Genomic DNA, 18,611 nt, shown 5'->3' with positions numbered 1-18,611 from the left:
TGGCCCCTCCACAAACACATGCCTGCAGCTACACTGGATCAGAATAGATTAGTGTAACAAGCACTGCTGTAAGTAAATGTTGCAAAGGATACAGGACTAAATGTACAGCAGCAAAGACACTGAATGTATGCACAGTATTAAGGATATACTGCAGGTGTAAACCATGGGGTGTATATACTGTGGGAGCTAATGTCTGATGTAGCTCATACAGACATACTGAATCAAGCATTCACATGATTATCAATGACTCTTGATTATTTAAAAAAAAATGTCACAAAATGTCACAAATCATCACAAGTCCTCTTGTTTTCAGTCCAAACTCAAAACTCAGACAACATGAAGGAGAACGGGTTTCAGTTCTTTCAGTTTACAACGATGAAAAAAGGCGAAAAGCAGCAAGTTCAAAAGTTCCACCTCATGAACTTCATTGATTTTTTTCGTAAATATATGATTATTGTCATGCCCTCCACTTCTGCCGGGGGTTTCCTCTTTGGAAACAGGTGAACTGGGCCGGGCCGGAGCCAGTCCGGCTGCATCTGATCCTGTCATTTCAAACACTCAGCTCTTCCACGTCCACCTCTCAAGTCAGTCTGCGTCTGTAGTTTGAATTCATGACTTTATTCCTGTTGCTTTTTGGATTCCTCTGATCCCGTTCTCCTCTTCATGTGGTTCAGTCTGCGCTGTCCCTGCTCCCCTAATCTACCCTCCACCTTTTGTCTTCCACGCCAACTCAATTCAAACAATCCCTGGACTCAGCCCTCGCCTGCTCAACTCCGATTACCTCTCCCCTGGACTCCTGCCTCAGCTCAGCTGGGCTCCATTCCCCACACTGCTCACTCCAGCTCAAACCCCACTCCCTTAAACTTTGACAAAAAGCCATTTGCATCAATTCACAGCATCAGTGTGTATGGAAAATATCCAGACCTTGCCCGAAACATCCGTGTGGCAAGAATTAACAGTGTGATGGGAATGCTGTCCTTTATTCTGGTGATAGTGTCATGAACAGGTATAAAGAAGGAACATCCTCTCAAGGCGCAGTCGTTCACAAGCAAGGATTGGGGCAAGTTTCACCACTCTGCAAAACTACATGAGCTCAGCAACACTTTTTAAAACTTCTGATGGTAAAACGTCTGTTTACAAATGATCCAATTGTGTTTTTTGGAATCGGAGTTTTAATTAAAACCACCATTAGTTCTGTCTTATGAGAGCAGAGAAAGTTATAGAATCAGTACTACATACTTTGGATCGACAGCCTCCAACATGCAGCCTTACAGCCGACACAGTCACTGTCCACCCACACGTCTTTTCACTCACTCCGCCTTTTTAAATACACCTGGATGGATGCAGCCAGTTTCACTGCTTTATGTAACTTCAGTCCTGACCTGAGAGTGACCATAATCCTGCCCCCGGAAAGCTCTGATATCGCATTATAACAAACTTTGAAACTGCCTACAAAGGGAACATTTTCTTCCTCATCTTTCAGGTTAATACTCCTTATCCCTCCCGCTGCTCGACAGAAAGCTTTAGGAGGTCATTTATTCTTTATGTGAACTGCTTTTATATTAGTTTCCCAGTGCAGACAAATGCTGCAGCTTTTGGTAAATACTGAGTTCTTCCGCCAAACGAATGTCTCAGCTTTTCTCTGAACATTGAACACAAGTCATAGCCCAGAACTGATCTTTGACTGAATTACTGACAACTGTCAGCTTGCTAAAGATGATTTACAGTAAAAAGTTCCTTCCACTCCCTGTTAGTTTACAATATCACATGCAGCTGCTTTAAAGGGAATGTGAAAGCAACTCAAGCGGACAGGAACCAGACAGAAAGAGGCTGAGGTTTGCTGTTGTCAAAATATTTCCAGTGCGATGCGGATGGTTCTTTTGCTTCTTATTCATTATAATATATATAACTGTAAGTACAATTTGAAGTAGGCAACAATTTTACCTGCTTTTGAAGAGTGTTTTGGAATCAAGTGCGCTGCAGAGTGATCGCTTAATCTTCAAGGAAATTCTTATTATATTATGTTTAAACAATACAGGGGAAACATCTGCTTGTTTTGGAGGGAAAAATACTGAAATGCAAAACTAAACTGACTGTATTTGGATCTTAGAGATTATGACTGTATTACGTATTGATATGTATTCTGTTTCATGCTAAATAATAAAATATCCCAAACAACTGACTGAAGTCTGTTTATTGGTCGAACTTGCTTCCCTTTCTGGTCTACTCCACACACAGCATCATAAGGTGTTTCATTACCTTCTGCATGCCTTGCAGGGCCTGCTGCAGGAAGCTGAGCTGCTGAGAGTGCGTGCCGTCCTCCTCGCAGCTGATTGGCTGGTTCTTGCCCTGTTCCTGTTTGAGCAGGTCCACCTCGTTCCTGTAGGCGTCCAGCTGGCAGCGCAGGGAGTCGTTCTCCTCCTTCAAGGCCTCTGCCTGAGAAACACCTACAGATTCAGACGACACAAAAACACACACACACACACACAATGACACATTATTAGACTCACTAAGAATGCGATCTGTGTAGTTTCTGTCTGAATGCCAAACTCTATTGTTCTGTACACTCAGGAAGAATCTGTTTCAGTCATCAACAAGAACACAAACATATTTCTGTTGTTCTCTTGATTCTGTAACCAACCCAACATCAGAGTTAATGTTGCCAATATACATTTCAGCAAACCACATATTTTAAGTTCCTTTTGTTTTCACACTTGAAGTTTCATTAGGTGTCATTTTGTGTCAGTTGTTTCCTGAAACGTTTACTGCCAACATTTTAATCTGGTGACCGGGCTGCTGCGGCTCTGACTTCATATTTTAGATTAACTTTCAGAAATGATGCACTGATAACAAATATACTGAAACAACTGTCTGCCTCACATAATGCACAAATATCTACTGACTTTAAGGTGCAAGTATATCATCTCAGTCTTTATACTTTCACCTCATGCAGAGCTATTAAAATAACCATGAAATTTTTCATAAAGCTGACACAAAATTAATTCAGTTTAATCTCCATAAGAGAAAAAGTGTAGAGAGAAGTCCCCCCGAGGCTTTTAGACAACGAATCATTGTCGTCCTTACATTTTTGAACCAAATGCAGAGTATGAGAGCCTTTAGAAATTTCGTTCCCATGCAGTCACTGAAATACAATCCCTTTTGAAAAATGCCAAAAGTGCCTTTTATCTCTAAAAAGGCCTTTGACTTCAATAGGATTTTTTCTTTTTCCTGTTTTTTTTTCCCCCTACTAACTTTCATAAAGAAATTTAATTCACACTGACCTGAGTGCTACAGAAAGCAGAACAAAGTAGATTTATTGATTTTGATGTGCAATCTGCTGCTTATATATTAATAAATGCCCCCAAATCTCGAAAGTTTGATATGAGCAAACTCTGAAATCATACCTGACAATAGGCGAACAGTTGGCCTTTACTACCCGACAAATGATTTATTTTCTGGTTAGGATTGTGCATCTAATGGTGTGTTTGGATTTTAATTAGAGGAATTTACCCTCAGATAAATTTCTGCGTATTATGCCTGCTGCCACCTAATTAATAATCATGTCTGCTTCGGGCAAACTTTTAATATTTAGTTTTAAGGTGCATGTTGTATTGGTGAGCTTCACCACTGACTTACATTTATTAAACTTATTCTGTGAATGTTTAAACACTCCCGATGAAGCCTCAAACTGACCGTCACGCTATGTGAAATATGTAAACTATATACTACACTAAACACTAATATCACTCTCATCTGAGACTGCCTTAAAACTTGTTAATCAATTTTGGTCAATAGACCGTTTTGGTCCAAAGTCCAAATGTTGTACTGTTTTGTTGCATGTGGTATAAAATTTAGGGAATCTGACAAATCATTATTGATCAGCAACTTAAAAGACATTTAAATCTGGAAAGACATTGTGCGGTAAATTACGGCTAAACAACATATTTGATAACATTCACACCAGTTAGATTTCAGCCAGCGATGGTATTTTCAAAACATCTGACTATTGAGTACTCGACTGAAAACATCTGTCAAAACTCAAACATCATCTCCAAATGCCAAACTGATGTTTTATGTGCGATGAGTGCACGAGTTAACGAGTGACATTTAGAGACACTGTATTGAAAAATCAAACTAGACCAAGACGAACTTTCCAGAAGAATCACAGGAGAGGGATTTTCTTTGCAGGTGTGATGGGGTATATTGGTGAATTCAAGCTTTTGTCAGGAGCTGTAGTTAAAAAATCGAAGCTATTAAATGAGCTAAAGTCTGAGCTTACCATCTGCTTGCTGGAGACCGAAAGTCTTCCCCCATTATTTTCTTTATCTATTTATACATATTGACTTGTCTGAAAGTTTGTAGCACACAAACTACACTTGAGTTTTTGTTCTTCTATTGTACAGTACAGTATGTTTTTTCTTGTTGCCACGAACGTCGTGTTGTTGTTGTTTTTTAGATCATTTGTATTTTCTGCTTCACACACCCCTTAAATCAGCAGACCACTCGAGGGTTTGTGAGGGCGTGAATCAAAATCAGCAAAGAGGCAGAGTTTGTAGGCACACTTCAAAGATGAATCCATATTTCATGAACCCGGGGTTGTTATGTTTTGAGGGTAATTTCCAGCCGTGAATAAATGAGAAGCAGCTAAAATGGTTTCGTGTGATTAAGGCTCATTCTGTCCAGCAGTCGATTCCCTCACATGGTCCAGAGAAGGATGCTATTAATTGAATTGTATACAATGACAGCCAGTTAGTAAAATGTCATAACGACACCCAATAATGAGATGTTGAACATTTGACCCAGAATGGTGCGAATAACTAACAATCAGACTGCACAGAAGAAGTGTTCAATGATGCCTCTGTGATTAACACGTCAGTCACATCGAGATTGCACACTTACACGTCTTGCACTTACACAGCATGCAATTTTGAAATTATTTTGTTTGTTCACCAGAATAAACTGTTTCTGCAAACCAGAGACACATTTGTACTTGTCATAGTCTACATACCATCTTGACAATTACTTCAAAACACATTATATGTTCACATTACAAGCCTGTGACCTCAGTTCATGACTGTGTTTCCACATTTGTAGGTAAGAAACCACTTAGTATCTGTGGAGGACCTCGATTTTTAGCCGTGTTTATTGCAACATAAAACAGATACTTTTGACGGGAGGTCGGGACATGTCGGGACACCAAAACAGGTATTTCAAGCCGAGCATGATCGTTTCCTAACCATAATCAGTTGGTGTCTGTGCCTGAACCTAAGCAGATCAAAAGCACAGCACAGTGACGACATGAAACAGGAAATAAAAACCGAAAGATGGCTAAAGTTGCAACAGAAAGACATGTGAAGTTTCAACATATCCGTTGGATTGTGAAAGAAACGCTTTTTTTTCTCCTTAAACCATGTGTGGAAACAAGATTAAATTTCTGGCGTGTGGAAATATAGAGACGGATGCATAAGCGTGTGTGTGTGTGTGTTTGTTTGTTTTCTCCCAGCAGTACTCATTGAGGCAGGAAGTAGTGAGGATTATATTGATTATCAAGTCTCAAGTCTTATTATCTTGCTGCCCAAGGAAAGCCAACAGTATGGACAGATACAGCTCAGTTCCCCTGTGTCACAGCCCTGAATTACCCTGGTGACGAATCAACACTAGCAAAAACACACACACACACACACACACACACACACACACACACACACACACACACACACACACACACACACACACACACACACACACACACACACACACACACACACACACACACACACGGTGCTATGAGAAGAATAACAGATTATTCTCCCATTCGTTTGTGAGATCTAAGATTTCTTTTTCGGCGTTGTGCTCGTGCCTGTGTGCTCACTGAACTGTACCGAGCTGCATAGTTTATCAAAGTATGCCCATAATATGACGTATCTTTACTGGATCAAGCTCCAGCAGTACTACTGTTATTCCCTGTTTAATTTTTCTGTTGGTTTTTTGGGCGGCATATCAGATTTATCGGTGCAGAGATTCACCGCTGTAATAACAACAGAGCACGAAGCCTAAAGGCCGCAACTTCTCTTCAGGAGAGAGATTTCAAAAGATTAGCTCCATTTCCTGTTCTGCACAGCTTATTTATCTCTTATTGTGTTGCCTGTTTCTAATATCAGATTACAGGTTCTCTTCAGAGGTAAAGGACGCCTCGATTCTATCGCTCCATGTTCTGGATTCAATGATTTGTTTTGCTTTCCAGGGGCTTCAGTGTAACAAAGAGTTCTAATTTTCGTGATGGAGCATACTTTGTCGGCGACTACCGTAATTACTGGTTTCGCGCGTTTCCCAGAATTACTTTTGTGGAAAAATTGCAACAGACCAGTGCTGTGCTCAGGAGGGGAATCAAATAAGAGCGTGGGTCATTTTACCTTCGCACTCTGAGGCAATAACAGCATTTACGGCCACAGCAACACTTATTTTTGGATTTGCCAAACTATAAAGCAGCTGAAATTAAATGTATCAAACAATAGACAATTTGTACCTACGTTGCCCTCTGTAATCCAACCAGAAAAAAAAAAAAAAAAAAAACTCTTAAGAGTATATAAAAAATAAAGCTGTTTCTAAACTAATTACAACACACTGGTGTTGAGGAGTAAGTTCAAATCAACTAACTAATAACTACAGTACCAGCAGGTAGGGTATGAGGTGACAGCAGCCTGCATCATTTAGCACCTTTACGCGCTTTAGTGTCAGTCCACAGTTGTTTACCTAGGTCCTCAGAGTCTTTGCTGTTGGTGGCGGATGAGTCGTCCATGTCATCGTCAGACATCTCCATCTCCTCTTCTCCTCTGATGCCCATCAGCTGCTCGTTGTGCATGTTTCTGACCTCCTGCAACCCACAAAAACCGAAGCGGGTAAATATGCGCACTGTGTATGTTCTGTATATCGTCTCTACCGCTCATCAAAACAACATCAACGTCAAGTCAACTTTATTTATGCCAATTCAAAAGGTAAATGTAAAGGAGCAAAGTGTAAAGTACCTACAAACACTTAGGCAGCCTTCAGGTTAGTGTTGACGGGGTGTCGGCTGAAGGTGAAACTGTGGCCACACATGCAGACATTTAGCATTCTCACAGACACACACATCTGGACCGCGACTACTGACTGACAGCATCCTACATCCACACACCATTATGCTGCACTCATGGCAAGAGACTAACTCGTGACGGCAAATCTCTCACGATGCGAACGGCTGCAGCGTTCGTGTGGTTGATTGTGATAAAATCATTTCAACTAATGTGAAAATACTTTGCCCTTCACTCCGGACACTGTTAGCCTGATACAGTTTGACCCGTATAGAAATCGTATTATCCTCTCGACCTCCACTCTGACTGTTAGTGCCTGGTAGGCGCACACAAATAATAAAAATGCGTCTGTTCTATTATCACATTGAAGGGCACGAAGCCTCTCTACTCTGCTTAATGCAGTGTGAAAGTATATAACAGATGAAAGACAGTGGGATTAAAACAGGCTATTCAGCATGTTAAAGAACTTGAGATCAAAGAGTGCTGTAATCCTTCATGAATCTAACGTCTTGCTGTTAACAGGGAGAACCCCCTCAAATGCCATCCTGGAATGTTTCAAAGTAGCTGTGAATAAAACATTACAGAAAACAGCCGGTTTATAGCCACGTCTGTTTATGATATATGTGACTCGCAGTGACTGAAAAAAATACACAATAAACATTCAATTCAGACAATTTCCAACCAAGCTCGCTCAAGGGTGGAACAGCAAAAGCACACACCATGCAATAACTGCATTTCTACATTTGTTTTGCTCAGCCGTCTTGCTTTTCAATTTGTCCACTTCAATTTCCCGTGCCACGCCAAAGGGGAGGGAAAAAAAAAACGGTGTCCCTTAAGAGACAGAACAGTTTCCACCTTCGTGAGAGCGACGAGGGACGTGACATTCTGCCGGCCCGGATGATTTCCTCTGCAGCAGAGGCCCGAACACCACAATCAGACTACAGGCTCATGATTGTCTGTGGTTCCTACTGCACTCACTCTTTCAACAAACTCAAAAATGTTGGTTTTTCCAAAGAAAAAAAAAAATATTTGTTGGAGCTATTTCATTATTTATCTGTTACTGATAATATTTGATTAATATAGTTTTATTTTGATTCAATTTGTGATTCTGTTTTCTATTACTAGTAATCTGAGATAAATGTTATTGTTTTGTTTAGCTTACTTAGTTTTTGTTTTCTTTGTGGCAGACCAGAATGCATCTGGGTGGGCACACGTATAGGTAGGAAATATAAACAATGCTCATTATAGTAGCTAAATCATTCAAACGTTATAGTCATTAAAACAGACAAGATATTTCAACCAATACGTAAGTTGTTGTTATTTCAACGTGACATGTTATCTCTTTTAATGACTTAGACAATGTAATTAAAGCTTTTTTATTATTTGATACTTTTTCATTTTTACACATGATCCCTGGATTGCCTCTCGTTTCCAAGATTTCATTGTTTTAGGTAAAAGTAAGAAGCACAGGCTCTGAAGAGTAAAAAGCCTTCCCTCTGAGGGAAATTTCTAACAGCCAATTCTGTGCAAAGCGAACTGAGCCTCACCTCATGTTTTAATATATTCAAAGACTATTAGACTTAAAGGAATCAGAAGAGTTTGTCCGAGCTGCATGTGTCCGTCATGTGTGATATGCACTGAGAGTTGTGATGTGTCATTGCATGTGGGCGATGTGCAACAACACAGAAGCCGATAATCCCTCTCAAGTGCAACAAAAATAAAGTAATGAACCTGTTTTTGAAAATGTGAAGAGTTTTACTTTGTTACTTGACACCTCTGGTTTAATGGAAGCTGATCCAAGAGCTGTTGAGATGTTGCAGAGAGTCAAAGCGGTGGACAAACAGACAGACTGACTGACAGACCAGCAACCATGTACGTTAAAAGAACCTCTGACTTCCCATTTCTGTTTCCTAGTGGAACAGTTCTGACGCAAATTTGTGTTAAAGCTCCTTAAAAAAGCCTTCACTGTTCTGTGTTTGAGAATTTAATAATTGAATCTCTCCCTTATCATAACAAAATTATAAATGTTATCTATGAAACTTCACTTTAAAGAAAACATTGTGCGTCAAAGGATGATTTTTTTTTTGTTAGAGAAAAAGAATAAAGGAAGAGGAGCAGAAATTAAGACTGACTTATTAGACTGAGATTTGCGTCAGAAGATTAAAAAACATGAAGTATAAATCATCCGCGAGGTTGCAAGGAGAGTTCTGTCTGTACTTCTGCTGCAGTCTGTCTGGTGTACAGATGGCGAGGCAGTTTGTCTTATTATAGACACAGCGATGGAAACAACACCCAGCCTGACTGAGGCAGGCAACAAGAATAATTCAGGAGCTGATTTACACTTACGTTGAACACAAGAGGCTTTTCTACAGCAGCGCTCACCAACACGGGGATCTGAACACGCACTCACCCTGCGCACTACGACATCTGATGCAAAGGCGACCGTCGTTACACTGTGGAGTTAACAACAATGTGTCGGGCTGCTGCGCTCCGCCTATAACAACAAATCAATATCCGCCGGGTTAAAGTGTAAAGTGTGATTAATGTATCAACGCTCCGATGTGGACAGCTCCCAGCAGTGGCTCTGAATGCTCGTTAATGTCATAGATCTATTTCTGGAAAGTTATTAGCATTTTCATAGTTCTGCAGGGGATGAAGCAGAATGAACGCTATTCTCTTTTGATACTGTACATGAATATTCACAAAGACCGGGCCTCATTGACATTCAGCACAGACAATGTTTCAGCAACATGCTGTGACAAAGCTTGATTTGTAATAGCGCGTGTTTTCGGATATACCACATTATATGCAGTGTTTGTGCGAGAGCAGGAACCCGAGTTCAACTCAACTTCACCAGAGCCACACCTAATGCTGCACTCTCTATTAACAACAGCACAGACTCTATTAAGCACATATCTTCACTATAATTAATGTGGCATTTGTCTGAGAGTGAGACATAATCAAACAGGCAGAGAGCTCTGGCAGTTTCCTAGAAAACTGGGATGGATAACCTTAATTTCCCGCCCACACAAAACATGCAAAATGCAGCTATTTTCCTGTGAATGTCCACATGAGACAGGCAGCGAATAATGAGATAGTTTAGAGGAGAATAAAGGCATCAGAACAACCTATAAGGTACCTCACTGAAGCCCCCAGGGAACAAAACTTCATGCAGATGCTGATGACTTTGGGCTGGATGATGACATCTTAACATACACCAAACATTCTTTATTTACCCCTCATTAACATGCATACTTGCCAATCCCTATGAGATACCCACAAACAGATAACAAGCTAATACTATGTGTAAATGGGGTTACTCAAATTAGTACCTTACACAGTGAAGCAGCTAAAAAGGTACCATTAATGACTCTACTAACAGTGTCGGCTTTGGATTTTGCTTCACTTTTGGATTTAGACGAGTATGTTGTCGTAAAGTTGAGCGTTTATAGCTCTGCAACACTGTCTTTGTCGGTACTCACATCCTGTGTATTATACAAATTTCGCTGAATTACAAATGTAGTCTTACTTTACTTCCTTTTGGGAGTTCCTCAGAGTTCAATTTTAGAGCCCTTGCTGTATCTTCTACTTGGCTGTGAAAGTCTAGTGTGTCTACCTTTTTAGTTTTTTTTAACTTGACTGTGAAAAGTTAAACAGTATTGGACTAATTACTGCTAAATATGTCCTTATAAAAACCACACATACAATTACACACTTGATCTTAAAGGAACTTAAAATACCAACCTCAACCTGTTTGCGCCACATGTCCAGGTTCTTCCGCTGAGCTTTGGAGAAATGATCCCATGCTTTTTGTTTGGACGCAGCGTGGAACACAGACACGATCTGTTCAACTGTGATGAAGAGAAATGTGTAGATGGAGAGAAAGAAAGAGGGAAGGAGCAGAGGTGTGAAACAATTAATTAATTAATATCAAGTTAACTGGGCACGATTATCTGTATCTACAGTGCGTACTGTACATGTTTCAGGCCACATGTCAAACTCCTTTCAATCCTCTACTCCAAAAGTATGTTCAGTTTCTGTGTGTGTGCTTTTTGATTATATCACTACAGTTCACATGTGGATAAGTTTTCCGAACAGGCGTGTAGGATCAAAAAGAAACTCGACTGTGAACAAACTGTGTGTGGGATTTTTTTATTTTTTTTTTGGCTTATTGGTGTTATACAATTTACAGAGGAGAGAGGTTTTAATACAGGGAGCGATGAATCAAACAATGTGTTTTCACTGTTTTATGATTCTATTCTCCACATCTTCTGCAGACATAAAGACTTGCAGTTCTCTGCACCCACTAGGCAGCATACACAATTAACACTTTACCTAGTGGATTTCTATAAAAGCAACTATTTTCTTTTAAAACAACGCAAGTATTCGAATCACAAAAAGAGTTGTTACCCCAGGTGCTGAGAAAAAAAAGGTAAGAACGCTTCAGATAATAAATCACACTGTGGCCTGTACTGTCTTCTGTGCTGACTGAAGCAATATCAAATCATTGTTGTGTTAATTTCTTAATACTGTGTGCTGTAACTTGATGAGACTATTGATAAACAGTTTAAAAGCATCTGGTAGCCCTTGAGTTATGTTTTAGATTTTGTGTCGGGCGAAATTTGCAGTTCTATTGCATGAAAAGAAACTGATTTATGGCAAACGACTGGAAATAAGATGTTTGTTTTTTTTGTAAATTCCATTAAGGCTTACAGGGTTTCTGGCAGCAGCAGATGGTTGGTTGACTCAAAACAACATACTATTTTTATTGTCTTCCCGAGGGCAAAGAAGAAAACTTTTAACTGAAGAAACAACATCTTCTATGTGACAAAAAACAACAGGCTTTATAAGAAATATGGTTCTAAATTCTTAAATAATATTCAAAGGTATAATTATGATATCCTTGGGCTTGCATTATTGTTAAAGTTTTGACAGACTTTTTTCATGTCTGATGTCTGATTATCTATTGAAACCCAGCGGGGAGCACCAAGAGAATTAAAATAAACACCAGCGTCCATGCAGTCGGCTGCATTCTTATTATTTCAGTGACTTCAAATATTGATTAGAAATATGCAAATCATACCCGTGTTTGTGTAAAACACTGTATTTTCATCATAACAGTCCTTTAAGAGAGAAACCCCAAGAACAATGAAACAAAACTGAAGTAAAAAAATAACTTTTTTCATGGATCTTCTGCTGTTCGGCAGCTTGTTTGGGTTATCAAGATTTAATCTACTCACCTGTAGCAAATGCCAATACAGACATTACCGTTGGCTGTTGAGGCCAGCAGGCATTCGATTAGAATCATAAATACGTCTGCATTCATAAGATGCCAAGATAGCGTTTGTATTGACTCTTTGCTAAACGGCTGCCTTCCCTCAGACTCCGACCTTCTTCCTCATCGGGCTACTTGTGTTAGACTACAGCAGAGGGCGGCGAACTGTGCATCTCACCTGAATAGATGCCCTCCATCATTCAATGCAATAACATTATAAAAAACAACAAGCCTGCTGTAGAACACCGTGCATCTTGTCATTATCACATACTGCATCTTGTCTGCTGTTAATATGTTCAGGGTTAAGGCAGCATCGAGGTTTTTATATTGGACACTTTAGCCCATGAATAATGTCTGTATACACTGTGGCTGTATGTGTGTATATATCACGTCTGGGTATTAATAATACATTTTCCCTGATTACTTCAGTTTCATTGGTCAATAGGGAATGTAGGAAGCGAGCAAGGCTGTGGTGGCAAGTACACTCATCTACTGCTATCTTTACCACCAGTTTGTCCTCCACATAAAAAGGAGGCACTGTTACTTACAGCATTAAATGGAGAAGCGTAAAATGACAAAACCCCCAAAGAGTCCTAAAAGACCTTCATATCTTCAAGTATTCATGTTTAAATATGTAAACACAACTGAACATATTGAAATAACAAGGTAGCAACACGGTGACATGTAATTTATTTGCCATTATACAACACCGGGTTGCATAAGAAAATGAAACATAATCAACATATGCAGTTATGTATTTATATACATATGTACATAAACCTGCTCACACCCAGAAAAAATGATTCTGTGTGTGAGTTCTTTTAATCTGTCACCAGGCATCAGTCACTCATGGTTCCTTATTCAGCTGATTGATGTATTTCTGCAGTACGTGTTCCACAAATAAAGACGGACAAATAAGAGTTTGTTATCCCTCTGATGAACTGTGTTCTACATTATTGGCACTTGCTGTGTATTTCAATGCGTCTACCTGAGGTTCAGGTTGGTGCTCCAGCTGTAGTGTATATGTAAGTATGTGTCTTATCAAAGGTTACTGTGTGACAAAGGATTCCCCTCACACTTCAGTGCTCTGAGCCTCAATAAACAATATCTTTTTAAAACTGAGTGTCCAGCTATGTCCTATGGTAATGCTTTATATACAGCAGAATATCACTTTTAATGTTAGTATTGTCACTTTTTGCTGTTTTGTTTCTTTTACATATTGTTTCGACACAGGGATGCAGGTCTCTGTTCTGCGCCAGCAGAAAAAATAAAATGACAAGGATCAGAGTAGGTTGTTAAGCTGGACGAAGGAATATAAACTGATTTCACTCAAGTTAAATGTTTTTTGATTTAATCAATCATACAACATTTCAGTGTCCAAGGACAGACTGAATTGGTGAGAAGAAATCATACTCTCACATCGTCCAAGTGTGGAACTAACATGCTGTATATTAATGACTAAGTATGGTAAAAGAAGAGAAGGAGGATTTGCTCATGAAAATGGTCCATTTCCATCAAATCCGAATAGACAAAACTACTCAAAAATGACTCGTACCTATTTGTAAGAGGCTTTTATCAGCTTGAGGAGACGTCTATTAGAATATTCTCAATTGAGAACCTTAAGTGGCCATAACAATGGCAAATTGCAGGTTCCCAGTGGATTTACACAGTAAAATACCCAAACCTACTGGTGGAATTGGTCTTGGCTCCAGCCAGAAGGGGGCATACAGGCCAAACCCAACACACAGCACCCTCTCTTCAACTGCAGAAGAGTGGGTGGATTCTTAGACAACAGAGGAAGAAGACCCTTACAGTGGGATTTTTCCTCCTCCTCTCTGGAAGCACTGAGTGGTGAAACAATCCCTCTGGTGTGGACGAAGCACCCAGGAGATCTCCCCTGTGTTTTTGATGAAAGGCATTCAAGCCTAGCAAGACATGTCAGGAACGAACTGTGGTTAGGGCCACGACACAGCCTGTGGTGGTAGCAGCAACACTCCCGGTCGGGATTTTTCATTTTCTCTGCTAAGAGGGACACAACCATACAGTCTCGTATTCCCGGACCAGTTAGCAGAAACAGGTGTGAAATGGCCAATCAGCACTAAATCAAAAGAGGGAACGGTTTAGAAGCAGTGACAGGTCTGGAGCGGCTAATACATAGAGCTGCTCTCATGGTTAATGCTTGCTTGTTGGGATTTTGGGGGAAGGAAATGTTTCGTACTAATCCTGTTATGGTACATTTCCAACAACAACTCATCCAAGATTGTTTATTTGATAGAGGTGGTCCAAAACATTCAGTTACAATTTGTAGTGTGCAACACTGAAACAAGTCCAGTTGCCTACGATACAGCACGTAGATTTACAAGGACCTGAATGACTGAGATCCTTCATCAACATTAGAACAAAGTAGTTTTTACAACCTCATCTAAAGGCAAAAGTGCACATTAGTGTTCTGAAAAACACTGGAAGGCTGGGTGAAAAACAAGCAGCCACAGAGAGGGCAGAGTTAGAAACTGTGTGCCATTTTATCTATTCTTGAAAGACTTTTCTATCAGCCTCCACTCGTAGAAAGCATTCATAGTGTTGAACACATTTGCTCACAAAGTGGCTGGAACGAAAAAAAGAAAGCTTGAGAGAGAAATTTCAACTCCGCTTACTGCTCACCTAAACACAGCCGGTCAGTCACTACACTTGTTGGATATTTAAGTTTGGAAAGTTAGAAAAATCTTTTCCAGCCGAGCTCCTGCAGCACAGATGTTAGATGCTTTTCGACCATCCGACGAGCACTTTGGTTGAAGCACACGGGGACCTTTATAATTGTTATTGCAGACATGATGTTAGCATGAATGTGTACGAGGCTAAGTCAGCGACAAAGGAAATGCATCGTTGATTAATAGATTCATGATGATTATCACTCATCTACCACAACCTCCTCCATGTGTGTGGACTTGAGCTCTGCTACATCCCCTGACATCCACCTTTGCTGTCATCATAATTACTCCAGCTGCCGGAGGGCGTTGCTGCCTAATGATCAGCATAAATATAGGTAATAATAATCTCCTTGCTCAGCGTAAAACCATTTCTACTGATAAAAGTACAAACAGAAAATTGTGAAAAAACCTGAAGCCGCCCAGCAATCTGACTGAATCACATGCTTCTTAATTATGGCATTTGTTAAATTGACTAATTAAAATAAAGCAAGAATAATACATTAACATCATCATCTGAGGTTTTTCAATACAGGTATTATCTATTCAAGGGGACAGGCGCGTGAATGGCGGTAATGGGTGTCCTTGGATGGCAGTCAGGAGCTCTGACAAAAGCAGAACCTGGTAAATATGGATGTGTCTTTTGTTCACAGGTGTGGTGTGTACAACTGCCTCATGGGAGACCAATCTCAGTGTTGACATTTGCATGGGTTGAACTGCGGCGCGAAAGACAAACTCATGAATAGAAATAAGTGTTTGTATGGATTATTGTGTTGGATGTGGATGGCCTTTAATGAGAGAGAAACAGAAAGGAGGAGAGTGAGGGTGACTGACGGAGAGAAAAGGAGACAAACAATGAGAGCGCAGCAAAGAAAGGAGGAAGTCCTGGGAGGTTGTAACTCACTTCAGTCTGCCCTTTTGAAACCAATACAACATACGTAGGTTTCAGTACAGGCGAGCTTATTAAACATGCATCGAACAGAGCTGCACAGTGACGGCATGATCACAGGCGTCAGATTGTCGCTATTGTTGCTGTTCCTGCTGCTCACTGAACTATTAAGTTTGTTGTTGCTGTTTCCATGTCATACATGTTGAACATGCTGTGATGTATAAGATAAAAATGAAAATGTTAACAGCAGCACCGAGGTTAGTCTGAGACTTAAACGCCTTTGCTTTGACTGAACGACTGCTCCTATAGGCTCCTTCCCTTTCCTTCACACATGCAGTTTTTCAATGAAGCGTTCGAGAATATTACTTTTGCACGGGTCAAATGTGAAAGGGAGCATGGATCAATATTCAGGGAATATCTATGTGGCCAATTTTCCACCTCAAGGCTCAAATAACATCAGAACATGACTGTCAGATGTGTTGCGAATAAAAGCTGCAACTCTGCAGGAACGAATATGTAAAGACTTACGTCCATCTGATGAAAGATGATTTAAAGTGGAGCGAGCGAGGATGAAGTGTTTGCTCTTTTCAATCGGGAAGACGATCTTAATACTCAATCATTCAGAATTCTGTCTGTCTTACCCCCGCCCCTCCCCACGCGTTAGTCATCTTACTATGGGCGTTTACTCAGTCAGTTACACTGAACGAAGCAACTGTTCCGACCCCCCTCGCACCCCAACCTCATCACATCCAGAACTTCAGCCATTCATCTTCATCTTGTCACCACCACCACCAATGTCTAGACTCAGTCAGAGGGGGTTTGTTATACTACTCACAGCTTCTCCTCCCCTCTTAAAATAACATGAAGGTCACTAATAAAGTTTCATTTTTCTCATTTAATGTGCACATAAAAATATTATTTATTCACTCAGAACGAAGTCTCTCCTGAATGAAAAATATATTAAATGTGAGTTTTCTTATTCAGGTAGATTATAAAAAAACACTTGCTGAATATTGAATATATCACAAGAACATTGGCACTGGATAAAAACAAAACAAACAAACAAACAAACAAACAAACAAAAAAAAAAGCTCGCAGCATGCAAGATACGTATGTAGCAAACTATGTAGAAAGACAACGATTCTTACCCGATTCTTAATCCTGCCCACAGAGGGAAAGAGCTGTCAGCAGGCCAACACCACATCTACATGAAACGCTAAATTAAGCTGATATTTGGGAGGTGATTCAACAGTATCCAGCCAGGCTAACGACACACTATCAGAGGAAAATCATGATGAATTAATTACTAAATCTTTTTTATGCCTAAAACCAGCCAAGTCCCTTTTTACAGCTGGAAACATCAGCAGTAGAAGTGGTATTGTAGCACTGACGCTGTGATTGTAATCATCTTATTCTTGTGATTAAAACATTTTGGTTTGCTCATAAATATAATCTTACACCACATTTACTTGTTCTTATGGTTGGCCTTTATATGTTTAGTTGCTCCTGGAACAAAATCTTAATATATTTATTGTTAATGTAATGTTTTAAGTGCTTTTTGTGTACGTGTATGACGGGGGAGGGGGGGTAGAGAAAGCCCACGTGTGTGCTGGTAAGCATATGTGTGAAAATGTGTGGGTTAGAGCGTTATTTATGTCATGGTATTTCTCTCTGGGCATTTGAGCATTTGATATGCCGTGTATAGAGCGGTGACCTGCGATAAAATGGCAGACTGCAGTGTCATGGGAATTACTGCGGCGTAGCACGGTTGACTGCACCTGTTACCCACGTATAACACTAACTGAATGGTGAATTCTGTAGGACGGGGTGCTATTCTCGGGGGGGGATGTGACATCGGATAAAATGTTTACCAAGCGCATGTATGTGTGATCTAGAGATGCACATGCTCAATAACCTGGAAGCTCTGCTTACAGCTGGTGGCCAATTTTCCACGTTAAGACACAATTTTTCCACCCAGGACCACAGAGGAGCTCGGTCAAGACCTCGCCAAAGTCGAGCAGTCGTTGACTGGACAAGTAGTTTTGGAGTTGGACTGGAAATACAGTAAAATCCAATATTAGATTGGCGCATACAAGACACCTCCCTTTGAATACACTGTACGTCTATGATACGGTTCACCGCATATTATTCATCATACCTGAATTTATGATTATCCATCGAGTTGGAGTAAAGTATTGCAGATATCGGCTGTAGAAATGTCTGCCTTCTCTGAAATGTAATAGAAAGAGGTGGTGTTCTGTTTCTGGTGCTCAAAATGCTAAATAAACACGACTTGGTTACAACATCCACAGAACCTACTGTGCTCGGTTCCATGTTGGATCTATTTTCTTTCTACCAAACGACACCGCCCAACCGTATCACTGTGCTGTATGAAATGGCATAAGACACAGATGCTTGTTACAGCGTTTGATATTAAATGTTAATGGCGTCCTCGGCCCATGATTAGCTTTACTTTCATCCATAAGTTGCTGCATGTCTTCTCCTGTGTGGTGGTATGAATGGTGGGTGTTAAGCAGTAAGAAAATAGTTCTTAAACGAGCGCAAGTCTCTTGAGCAGCAGGGTCATGATTCTTGCAGAGAGACATTGCAGTTGAGGTTTTTGAGTTTTGGGACTTTGAAATCCACAAGCTGAGTGTCGTCTAGTTTTATTC

The 18,611-nt window shown here is 40.2% G+C and overlaps 1 protein-coding gene across 4 annotated transcripts in view; it reads right to left on the bottom strand.

The window, feature by feature from the left end:
• LOC119007349 (ecto-NOX disulfide-thiol exchanger 2-like) overlaps positions 1-18,611 on the bottom strand; it is a 170,488-nt gene that overhangs the window by 18,597 nt on the left and 133,280 nt on the right. For all 4 annotated transcript variants that reach the window (XM_037076961.1, XM_037076963.1, XM_037076960.1 and 1 more), the window contains 3 exons: positions 10,815-10,921; positions 6,754-6,874; positions 2,260-2,447 (listed from right to left, as the gene is read on the bottom strand). In XM_037076961.1, coding sequence (XP_036932856.1) covers positions 2,260-2,447; positions 6,754-6,874; positions 10,815-10,921 — 416 coding nt within the window. The remainder of the gene's footprint in view (positions 1-2,259; positions 2,448-6,753; positions 6,875-10,814; positions 10,922-18,611) is intronic.

The sequence above is a fragment of the Acanthopagrus latus genome, chromosome 18 (genome assembly GCF_904848185.1).
Source record: "Acanthopagrus latus isolate v.2019 chromosome 18, fAcaLat1.1, whole genome shotgun sequence".
Classification (NCBI taxonomy): domain Eukaryota; kingdom Metazoa; phylum Chordata; class Actinopteri; order Spariformes; family Sparidae; genus Acanthopagrus; species Acanthopagrus latus.
This window is presented reverse-complemented; position numbering and strand designations above follow the sequence as displayed.